The sequence below is a fragment of the Manis pentadactyla genome, chromosome 19 (assembly GCF_030020395.1).
Source record: "Manis pentadactyla isolate mManPen7 chromosome 19, mManPen7.hap1, whole genome shotgun sequence".
Lineage (NCBI taxonomy): Eukaryota > Metazoa > Chordata > Mammalia > Pholidota > Manidae > Manis > Manis pentadactyla.
The window spans coordinates 16,186,772-16,199,427 of NC_080037.1; the positions used below are offsets into that span (position 1 = coordinate 16,186,772).

General features: G+C 38.4%; 1 protein-coding gene across 2 annotated transcripts in view; it reads right to left on the minus strand.

Moving 5' to 3' along the window:
* Positions 1 to 11,455, minus strand: part of RRP15 (ribosomal RNA processing 15 homolog) — a 36,324-nt gene extending 24,869 nt beyond the window's left edge. The window contains exons 1-2 of one of the 2 annotated variants that reach the window (XM_036931856.2): positions 11,069 to 11,416; positions 831 to 1,078 (exon numbers count right to left, since the gene is read on the minus strand). In XM_036931856.2, the coding sequence (XP_036787751.1) occupies positions 831 to 1,078; positions 11,069 to 11,312 (492 nt within the window). In that variant the 5' untranslated portion in view covers positions 11,313 to 11,416. Of the gene's footprint in view, positions 1 to 830; positions 1,079 to 11,068 lie in introns of both variants that reach the window. The other variant, XM_036931864.2, reaches the window with a different exon arrangement.
* Between the last annotated feature and the right edge of the window lie 1,201 nt (positions 11,456 to 12,656).

Consider the following 12,656-nt stretch of genomic DNA (forward strand, 5'->3'; position numbering starts at 1 on the left):
CAAAGAGCAACCTGTATTAGGAACAAAGAAAACATTCATCTTGAAACATGATAAGGCGATGATGTCCTAAAAAGGAAATACATGCCAATTCAAATCTATTTTTCTTTCATTTTTACTTAAGTATCTCTTAGAAATTTGTACTTTAATATTGTCTGTACAGTTATAGACAGTTATTTTTCTTTCATTAACAAATAATAGTTATTTCAGTAATCAAATATTTTAGACATAGAAATACTTCATCCAGTTTAAGGGATATAAAAACCTATGATCATTTATCTTTATGATACACAACAGCACACTTAAGTGGAATTTTTGGCCTCTAATTGGTAGCTATAACAGTCTAATCTCCACCATCAGTAGTTTGATACATGTATAATAAATTCAAGTTTATCTAGCAGTGACAGAGTCGGTTTTCAGAACTGTAACCAATCCAACAATGATATTTTCACAGATTTATATTATAAAATAGGTTTTTAGCAAAAACTAACATGACTGTACTAGTTCAAAACCTAATGAAGTGAGCATATGCACAGTGAAATTGAATAAAATGTTTAAGACCCTGGAGTCATTGCTACATGTACAATTACTTGTTTTCAAAAGGATGTTTTTCATTGGAGTTTGTGTTTCTATTTCTTTGCTCAGATGATTAAAAAGTGAACATGCTCAATGGAGTAATTAAGGTTTCTGAAGATAACCTTGGTCATCCATCCCCATTTAAAAAGTGAGTTAAAAACTGGAATGTTACTTGGACAAACACTGCAAGAAACAATTTGGTACTGATAAGAACTCAACTAGACAATCTAGTCTACAAAAAATCTGGTAGGACAAACCTGCTTTCTTTTCTCTAGCCTCTCTTGCTTCAACTTTTCTTTTTCCTTTTCCAGCTCTTTGTTCTTGACCAGAATAGTAGACTGATTTTGGGGGGTTTTCTTGCTAAGGACTTTAGCCATGGCATCTGCCCAGCCCATGTTAGTCCCGACAGCAGCCCCTGCAGCATTTTCATCTTCATTGTCAGCTTCTACTGCTTCATCAGAAGAAGAAAAGTGATCCTCTTCTGATCCACAGCTTCTTATAGGAGCTAAGAGTACAAATAAATTAAACTTTAATACTTGAGGCAGAGATTGCCAAGGCCACGGCCAGACCCCCGGGACCCTTCATAAAGCCCACAGTTCTCCACCTGTCCATTCTTGAAGAGGGGACTTTTCCGAGTCCCACATTTGCAGTAACAGTGGACAGCAGGAGGACCCTCCATCCTGCTATCAGCCCCCAAAGACGTGGCCCAGGGGTGCTGATGGGGGAGTTGCAAGGGGATTCAGGACCCAGGCAGCAGAAACAAATCCAACAGCCCCTACCACATCCTGTTGTCAAGATGGTGACAGATGCTGACATGGGGCAACTCCAGAACTAAGTTGAGTCTCAAGATTAATACAAAAAATGCTATTACTTTCAATTTCATCATATCAACCTTGTTTTTCTCAAAACATCTCTACTAAATAACAATTTAATTATTTAAGAAAGATTTTACATACTGACTTGCATTAAGAAACACTAAAAGAAGAAAAAAGGCCTAGGCATAAAGTTTTCCTGCTGCTTCCTACTTAACCCAATTCTGACGTCCCCCCATCCAGATCAGAAACTTCATTTACACATACAGGACAGAAAGCAACGCACAGCCCCGAGGTACGGCGCTCCAGGGGGTCTGCTCTGGGCCTACTTCCCCTTCCCAAAGCGGAGCATTGTAAGCCGGACCTCTGCTTCTCCCCCGAAGTAGTCCACTGATGGTTACTTCAGAGTTATCTCTCTATTCCTCAACTCCAATCCATTTCTTCTTCTAAAGTATTTCAACAAAATGTGCGTATTTTGCTTTTGAATACACTGTCAACCTTTTTTTAAAAATCAGCTTATTGCCATGACCAAAGTAAGAGGAAGTGAATATTACATTACAGTCAGCTCTTAATTTCTGAGGGTCCTCTCTTATCTCTTGATTTTCAGCCATGCATTAAGAGAACTGCTGGACAGATCTTTTAGCTAGTCATTATAGTACTTGCAATTCTGGTATTACTTTTGCATAAGACCTTTATTTTTGAAGCGCACAGAATTCATGAAATGAAAAGGGTATAATACTAAATATTTAATTCATTTCAGATAAAAATGTAAAACATATTCAAAAACAGCAAATAAAAACATACAAAACGTTTTTCAGAAGTATCTTCAAAAAATTAACAGAATATTGCATAACACTTAAAAAGGAATGTAAAGTATTATTTTGCATTTTAAAAAATCATGATTTTAAAACAAAGTGTCAATATCAAAAGATATGAAATGAAATGATAAATCACTAATAGTTCTAAATGCCCCAATGTGCTGCGTATTTCTTAATAAAGACAAAAAACTTTTTTAAATAGAAACTTTTTTGTCACATATTTAATTTGAAGCCTTCTCTGTATCTTGCATGCTATACTGGGTAAATTTAAGAAATCTGAGGACATGTGACTCTAGGCTTTGATGTGCAAATATGTGATATAAGAACTGTATAGTTTGTATTAATGTAAAATAAAGATTCTAAACTTTGCCAAACAAAAGCTGACAGCACTGTCTTTCAATTCAACGATTTGAGTGTCTGCTGTATGCCAGATGCCAGAGGTACACAGTTCTCCCCCGGAAGCATCAACTAGGACCAGTGTTCCCTGGAAAGTACATTGAGAAACACAGTTTGGAAACTTAGTTGAAAAATAAATGCTAATATTACATATGATTCATTCCTCAGAGTCAGAGTGCTGCATAGATAGAAACAGCAAATAATTCTTTGAAAAGTGCTTCTTCTAGCAAGCATTTATCTAAATGTAAAGAGGCCACAATAGCTTCAAAGTTTGCTGTCAATGAAAATCTGGGTGATTAAAAGCAGAAGTCCTTACCAGCTCCTGGTAAAATGTCAAAACTACAACACTGACATCTAGTGTTTTGTCCTGATGAATTCACACATAAACTCCAGCAAATTTCATGTTTTTCAGCTGCATCGTAAAGGCAGCCAAAAGACCTTATGATTGTATAAGCCACTCCAATCCTCCACTTCTAAACCTTCGTTATTTTTCTTTGATGTGATTCTTATCCAGCTCAACTACCACATAAATATTATGGACACACTATAAATCTGTGAAAAATTTTATAGCAACATTTTATACAACATGCATTCACCACACTAATTTAAAAAACAACAACAAAGAATTCACTGAAGTCATAGTTTTTATTTGATTACTTTTTTTAAAGAAGCTCCAGCTCAGAAGTGTCAGGCATTGACTGCTGATGGAAATAATGATATTTTACATAAATAACTGAAAATGTCCAAATAACAGGTCTTCTGGCATAGTAAAAAACAGGATTTACTCCTAGGATACCAAAGATAATCACTATGCCAATCAGGAAATAGAACTACTCTTAAAAACTTGCTGTATCCTATGAACAAGTGATTTAAATTGTCCACTCACTGATCCTTAACAGCAGAAGCTGAGTGGATATATCTGGGGTCTAAGGGCACCAGGTAAGTGAAAAATCCCTTTGAAGTCCTTTATATTATCTTAAACATTAACTCTAATTTTGCATCCTATTTAAAATTGTGGATGGAAGGGCTACAGAGAATGCTCACTGGAAGTAATAACTAAGGGTTCCAGTAGAATTTTCTGCATTTATGGGAAGGTTCAATAATCAGAGCTACCCTCTAGTCACCAGCCACAAGAGCCTATTGAGTACTTCTGAAGTGACTAGTACAACTGAGGAGTTGAATTTTTAATTTTATTTAATTCTGATTAAATTTAAAATGCCACATGTGGCTGCCATACTGGGTAGGACAGGATTAGACCTCTTAGGTACAGAGATAGACACAGCCATTTCTCATCTCCTACTACTGCCTTTTCCCCAAATTTCCAGATCCCTTCCAAATTAGCCATCTGTCCCTGATTCTAGATACAGTTAGTTGTTGGCAGGGAAGTGAGCCATTCTCCTCAGCCTTTGAAACTAGGATAAAGTTTTAAGAGGACTCAGAGTCCTTCAATTTTTACTAAGTACTCAAGAATGATGAGGAAGGATGGGGAAAAATGAAAAATCGAAATCTAGGTTTCTCTCCCAGAGGAAGTCAAATATTTAATAGGGTAGATGAGTCAAGCAGTTGTAGAACTGGTTTTGCAAGTTTTGCAAGTTACAAAATTTGTAAATGCTCTTCTAAATGAAAAGCAACGAAGACAGGTGGCTATTTGGGGGTATCTTTTACAAAGATGATATTCAAGTTCTTAAAGGGTAAAGCAAAGGTTTCAATGACAAGAAAAGGGAAGACGCCCAAGATGCAAAATTCCAACTGAAAGAGACAGAGGGCAAGATCACTAAATCTAAAACCCAAACATCCTGGATTTGATCACTGTCATGTATGAAAATTAGAACTGTTACTGTAGGCATCATTATTATTGCCATTCCAGACAAAACAAACCAGTAAGTAAGAGGCATGAGAATATTAAAGAAGGTGAGGTATTTATAAAGTGACAGTAAGTTCAGACTGGGTGAAACCAAAGATAGTAAGAATTAAGTATAAAGATGATGAATGGTTTATAAAAAAAGCTGATCTGATTTTACTACCCAAGAAATAAAACAGACATTAACCCCAAACTTAAAAACAAAATTAACCCCCCCTCCCCAAATTAAAACCAATTAATTTAAAAGTTCTGCAATAACAGTGTGCTCTTCCAATAAGACACCAAACTGCTAGCTCTTTTTCCTCTTGGTACTTACCTTAGGTCCTTACTTTCTAAAAGTTTCTCTATTAGATTAAGAAAGTTGTTCTTTTAAAATACAAATACCATCCGTGGGAGCGTTAAGGCTATTGATTAGCCTATAACTTACTTCAAATCTTTAGATTTGAATCCTTAAATCAAATAGAATCCTTCATAAAAACTTGACTATCAGCCAGTAGTGGTTAAGAACAAGGACACAGAGGTCAGGCTGCCTGGATTCAATCACAATGCCAGATGCAAATCTATGCAACCTTTCTAAAGGTTTTTTAATTCTCTGGCTTAATTTCCTTATCTATAAAAATGGTGATAAAATAGTATCTACTTCATTTGGATTTTGTGGTAACTAAATGAGCTAATGTGGGTAAAAGTTCTTAAAAGAGTGCCTAGCCCATAGCAAACATTTAAGTGTTGACTGCACACTGCACACACATACACACTGAGAGAAAGACACACAGGATGAGAATTTTAATGTGGTGGTAAAGGAAAAGGAACAAGGAATATCTCTGCAATTGGAACTGCAAGACACGTGAGACACTGAATGGGAAGCTTCATGTGACCACTTACAGCACAAGATTTAAGGGCTCATATTATAAAATCAGACAGGCAAGGTATTATGTCCTTATTCCATTACTTTCTAACAGTAATCATCTTGGGCAAATTACCTTACCCTCAGTTTCTTTTTAGTAAAATGGGGATAAAAATAGTACTTATCTCACTGGGTTGTTATGAATAAATGAGATGAAATAACACATGCGAAGCATTTAGCACAGACCTGATACACAGCAGGCATGAAATAAACGATGGTCAGTAATCACGGGACAGACAAGGATACTGAGAACCTGAAAGAGAGCAGGTGAATCCCAAAAGCTCAAAAAAAGATGCCCCCAAACAGAAGGAACACAATGAATTTCACTTCCATTGTAATTCTATCTACAGTCTATAGTCTACAACCCATGTGCCAGGGGATCATCATGTGCAAGCTACTATTCACAACTATTCACTCTTTCAGAGGTGGTCAATGTCTCTATCCTACAACTTTTCAAAGTACTCTAAAATAATGATTATATTAATTAGCTAACATGAATTTACAACCAGAAACTATTTAAAACACTTTATGCATTATCACTGAATCCTCATAATACTCTATGAATAGCTTTTATTATCCTATTTACACAGGAAATTATTCTGAAGCTTAGAAAAGTTAAAAACATGCCCAATGTCACAAAGTTAATGGATTGATAGGGCTGTTTGACTAAGGAACTGAAAAGGTTTGCATCAAAGATTCAAGTCAGATTAATGTGTACTGAACAAATGCAGTAAAATTCATTAGGTTAATAAAGCTAGAAGTAAAAAGGAATTTCTATCTAAGTCTCAGTTAACTAGAAGAGCCCATTCTTCATCCCCACTGAGTCTACCTAACAATACACATCCCCTAGTAATTAAGAGCTCTATGGCACCACTGCTCCTTGATCTTTCCTGCCAATTAATACTGAATTCAGAATGTTGAAAATCGATGTCTTAAAACTTTTTAAACAGCACTTACCTTTGAAAAAAATGAAGTTATCTCAGGACTCCACACAAAATAACCAAAATTAAAATGAAAGTGCTACCATGAGACTAAGTGTCCGAAGTGACTGCACGTGCCACCTGGGCAAGCCAAAGCATACAGAGGCTAGAGGTAGTCCGTCTCCTGAGTCTGTTCTATAAATTGCTAAACTACTCACGGAGGTCTATGATATACTTCATTTCTTAGACATGCCCCTTTGCTATTTTAAGTAACTTAAATGACGAAGGAGGTACTAAGCCAGTTTGATAAAAAGCACATTTATCTGCCAGGTTCTTGTATCTTCTATACAGCTTTGTAGCTTATCAAAATGAAGGGATAGCTCCTAAGACCTTCTAAACTGGATTGTTATCAAGTCTATGTTACAAATATCTGGCCACTTTTCATACAAGTGGCCAGCACAATTCAGAAAACATGAAATTCCCATTCCTCCCTACTGGCTCACAGTCACACGGGCACGTTCCGGGAGGGGGGAGCCGCCCCATCACAGCGCTGCATGATGAACCCAGCGCTGAGGGTTTTTCACCTGGGTTGACTGACTGGCCACGGCTTTATTTTTTTTTAAAGACTACAAGCTTAAGAATCAAGTTAGCATTGTATCTGAACCTCCGACAATGGATCACTTCAATGAATCTTGAGTAGTTCAAGGATAACTCAGAGGTAGAGATTATTACCCTCCCTTCACAATACATGGTATCATCAACCACTGTTTTTTACTTCTTCATCTGAGCTGATATACAAACTAGGGAGGCTGTGTGTGCCTGTGTGTGTGTGTGTGCATGTGCATATGTGTGATTTGCAGGACTATAAACTTAAAAGTCATATATATACTGTATCTAAACCTTTAACAAATATCAACTCAGTAAATCTGAGCAGTTCAAGGTTAATCCAGGTAGGGGTGTTACCCTTGCCTTTATAATACTTGATATTTGTCTATTACTTAAAAGGCTAACTATAGCATTTTACCTTCCAATATCTCTGATTCATGGTCACCTAAGATTATACTATTATCAAATTTCAAACTCTGCGGGCGTATTACAATTTACCAAAACTTCAGTCTGAATCATTTCACTATCATTCAAGTTTACATCATATACAACTTCTGTCAGTTTTACCCTCAAGGATATCTGGTACACAAGAAAATAGTGTAAAAATCACATTAAGAGAAGTCTCCAATTTATTCAATGAATAAATGGATATTGACTAATACTGTGTATTAGGCATTATGCCAAATCCTGAGATACAGCTGTTATCACACCTAAGTTCTCTCCTCACAGAACTACAAAAATGTCTGCAACATATGACAAACAATATCGAAGAGTTTTCTGCTCCTAATTTTTTATCTTTGTTATATAATGTGTCAAAAGAAGTTAAAGCCAGAATATGAAAAATAAAGTTCAAAAAACACATGGGTTATACCTGTTTATTTTTTATGGAATTTAAGTTGCATCTTGCTAAAGGAAGTTGCTTTCAAGTGTTATATAAGGCATATCCCTATCAATTTCTAGGATCCAATTAAAAGATGAGTCTGATTCAATTTCCTGATAAAATAAGTCAGTGCACTTTAATAAGCCTATAATTTGCACAGTGATTCTTCATGTGTCTGAAGCCAAATTCAGTCTTCTACCTTTATAATTTCTCAGTATCCATTATCTGAAACTTTTTTAAAACTTAATAGTTCTACCAAGGCCACATGTACACAAATATCTGAACAAAAAAACTGTTTTCATAGGTCATCTTTCCTGAAATAACTGATTTCATGGGAGGAAAACAGCAATTTATTATATAGAGCAGCAAATTGTGAATTAAACCAAAGGAGAATGTCCCATCTTATAACCAAAGGACCTACATTTACTGAACTTATTAAATAGGGTTCTTTATTATTTATCTCTATCACAGAAGTAGAGTCTAAATCCTAAAAGGAAAAGTGGATGAGGACAACTAAGTCAAAACCTAAAGGATACAGAAAAGCTGGTTAAGAGAAAGTGAAAAAACAGAGTATACTAGTATAACAAACAAGCATGGCTAGAAGAACAGAGAGCATACTATGCTCAACAAGGAGTTCAGAATGTGATGTCCAGTAGTAAGCTGGATAATGACAAGACATGAGTGCCCAGGATGCAGCAGTCAGATCACAAAGGCTGGGTATACAAGCTGTTACCAGTTCACAATGACATGGGCCATCCTCATTATTCATGGATTCCATATTTGGGAAATGAAATTGTGAATTCAATTTAGCAGTTTAGGCTAAAGGTCTACAAACAATTAAGCACAGACAATTAATAGTTGTCAATATCCTTATTAGTGCTGAATTTTACCACACACACATGATTAAATGGTTAGCATAAGAAGGGCAGAACAAGAGAATATCCTGCAACTATGGATTTAATGCTTTTCCACTGGGAGGCATTATGGTATAATGGAAGCAGTATTTCTAAGTCTCCATTTCCTTGTCTATAAAACAGAAGAGCCATCAGCTACCTTGTAGGGTTACTAGAGGAAATTCTGTTTTTGGGGAAAGCTCCAACTTACAAATATCACTGTTATTAAAGACTGGAAGGCTTATTCAACATCAGGGATGGGACTAGCAGTTCTTTGTTACATCAAAAAAGATATTATGATCACTAATGCTAATATTTGTAAGTACTGTGTGCCAAACATTAAACATATTAGACATATGGACTCATTGATCTTCACAATCCTGAGGTAGACACTACTGTCACCTCCATTTTATAGATGAGGAAACTGAACCAGGTAGGAGTAAATAAATAACCAGCCCAAAATCACTCCAAGAGGCAGTAACAGAGGTGCTTCTTATAAAATTGAGTAAAAGTGGGAATTTGTTTCTAGAGATTATATGTAGATTTTAGGAGAGTAAAAGAAAGGAAGACTACATAAGCACTGGAAGGAATGCAATACAAATGTGATCACAAAAAAAAAATATCCCTTTGGTGATATAATCTTCTTGAATGGAAGAAAAATTTGTCTCAATACCAAGCTCTCTTCATTCCCAATCCTTTCTTTCCTCATTCTACAGCCCTGTTCTTTCACTCTCTGGATAGTTTTTTACTGATTGTCTTATGTCCTCTGGTCCCTCCTCAACCATATCAGGGTAATGGTCAAGAGCACTGGTTGTAGAGCCTAACTTCAATCATGGTTGTATTATTTATTGTTACTTATCAGCTTATGCACAGAATGAGCAAGTTATAACTGCTTTGTGCCTCAGTTTCTTTTAAGTAAAATGAGGGTAATAGTATTTAAACAGGGTTGTTGCCAGAATTAAGTGATATGTAAATGGACTTGATCTAGTACCTAGTATATAGTTAAGCTAAAAATATATAGCTATTATTATTATTATCTAATTCCTCTAAGTATGCTCCAAATTTATGAGTACTCGGAGTTTATCTGGGATTTGGTTGCTTGGAAAATTGAAAGCTTTCCTTCGGAAAAACATTTCAAGTGGGGCCCTTCTCTGTCTTCACAGTCCTAGTACAAGCCCTAAGAGTGTCTGACAATTGTTCTGGCATGCTACAAGAGCCACCAAGCAGCCAGCAGTGATATTTATATCATGTGTCAGACACTCTTCTGGAACTTCCATTCCAGCTAGGAGAGAGACACAGCCAATACATGCCAGATGGTTTGGGAAATTCTGAAGAAAATGAAGTACTCCTTCTCCAGAAAAAAGGGTAATAAGTCAAAGAGTGAAGGCAAGGAGGCAAGAGTAGTGGTGGTACATTAGACAGAGTGGTCAGGGACAAGTCTTGCAGATAAGGCACTGGATCAGAGATTGAAGGAAGTGAGGGAGACAGAGCCATACAAACTTCTGAAAAGTATTCTAGGCAGCGAAGTTGCAAGTGCAGAAACCCTTGTGTGGGACCCTGTTTGATTACACAAACCACAAAGATATCAATGTGGCCAGATTTCAGTTACCAGTTTGTAAGGAGCAGAGTGGCAGATGATGAGACAACTGGAGCTACACCATACAGACTAAGGCTAAAGATGTTTTTCTGAGATGGAAGCCACTGGATCATCTTGAGAAGATAACTAAAATGATCTGAGGTACGTTCGATACAAGAACAGCTCTGGCTAACAGAAGCTCTAACGAGGACTGGACAGCAGAATGTCGGGGGTCCTCCGCAGCTCCTTGTAGCTAGCCTGAGACGCTAATGTCAAGAATGATGGTAAAGAGGAGCAGCATGGACACATCACTGTGGAAGGTCTCATGTATTTTCTTCCTTTCAGTATCAAACGTCTCTGATATAGCGTTATCAACTGCCACTTTTATTTGCTCTACTTACTCCTCTTTCACTATCTGGTCTGTAAGTCCCAAACTGACACCGCACCTACCGCACAGGAAAAGTCAAGTACGCCATCCGTCTTCCTCTTACCTCTTTTGGCCTTCTGCTCCTCCTCGCTCCCTTTAAGTCCCATAATATCAAATATCCCCTCCCCTTCTCTTTCTGCTATTGTTAGCTAATTATTACTGCTGTTTCTTCTAATAACAATGACGTTGAAAATATGTAGTAAAAAAAATATGGAAGCTCGCACAGTTGACAGCGTCGCTGTCCTAAACACCAGCTCCCCTAAAACTTCTCCCTGGGCCAAAGTCGCGCCTTCGATGCCAAACCCAAGATAAAACTGGCGGCCAATCCACTCTCATCCCCGGCCTCCCGCAAATTCAGCGCGGCCTTTCCCCTTAGCAGCCAAGCCTCAGCGGTAATATTACCTCTACTGTCAGCAGCGTCTCGGTCCTCATCTTCCAACTCAGATGCTACAGTCCTGGCTACCATTTTCACCTTCTTCTTCTTCTTTAGTGAAATTTTCAGCTTTTTCCCCGTTCTCACACGTGAGTCGCCCGCAGGGGCAGCCATGTTCCCTCGCCGGAAGCGTCCCCTGAGAGTTGCGTCCGGTGTAACGTAGAGCACTTCGTCATCTAGTTCCGGAGACACAAGGTTCCGGGGCGGGGTCATGTAGCCGTGAGTGCGGGGGCGGAAGCCAGAATGTGGCAGGAGAGAAGTCTAAATAAACGGTCGGTGTCTTTGTATAGGATCCGCTCCAGTAAAAATAAAAATCAGCGAATGTACGTCCTCCGCCGACTCGCCTTTGCCCTGGTCTGCAGCCCCACCCCGGCCCCGACCTGGCCCGGCCCACGTTCCTTCCTGCGTGGCTGCTGCTCCATCTGCCGCCGTACTTAGTGCGGGTTTAGGGTGTTGCACAAATATCCCCTAACTGCCCAGTAAATGCGCCAGCTGGTAGGAAGGGGGGAAAACGGTTCAGGTTGATAATTTGAATAGGAAACTATAATTCCTTCTTCCCGGTTATCACCCCCAGATTCACACCACCACCGAGGTCTTCCCTAAAACTTGATCGGATGATCGCCCTCTGCTTAACCCAGTGGCTTCCAATTAAGTAACGCATACGGTCTCGCTGTTGTCGCCTGGGTCCCGGCGGCAACGGGATCCAGCCGCGCCCTTCGGCTTCTGCCTAGCTCGGCCTGGCAGGTTCGCTGGGACCCGCCGCGCAGCGCAGAGCCGGGACGGACGCCTCGCTCTCCCCGCGGTGCCCCTGCCTCCCTTCCTCCGGGCCCGGCCTCCGCCACCTGCTTCCTCAGCCCCCCGTTCCCTCGGAGCAGCTACCACAATCTGCCCTATCCCGCGCCCCACCCTACCCCCAACTTTTGGCTTCTTGGAAATAGGGACTCTACCTCATTCACCATTCCACCCTCAAAGCTAGCAATGGGGGCTGGCCAACAGTAGGCGCTCAAAAAATAGTTTTGGAAGGGTCGAATGAATGAATGAATGAATGAATGAATGAATGAATAACAGAATACAACTATTAACAAGGTTAGTAAGTCAGGCTACATATATATAATATATATATATGTGAATAACACACATATACATGAAATGTGAAGTGAAACAAACTTAAACTATTTTAACATCTCTTTTAAAAAAAATACACCCCCCCAGAAAAAAATCACCATGAAAAAATATGGAAAAATGTTAAACATTTTAAATGAACAGGATCAAAATTTTCTGCTTCCCCTCCCCATATTTTAATAGCACACATTTCTTCATTGTAAGGTACTAGTCACAAGATGCATAACGGAGCAAATAAATCTTGAAGGAGAAAAGAATCTCATTAAATGTACTTTATCTGTTTAAAATGCCATCCTGGTTTCAGAAACATGAGCACATTTTTTTTTTTGAAAGTCTGAGAAGTCAAGGTGACTTTTGCAATCAGAAAATATAAAAGAATATTTTTCCAAAAATCACCCATTTCAAACAAATAAAGCTTTACTTATTAAACGGAAA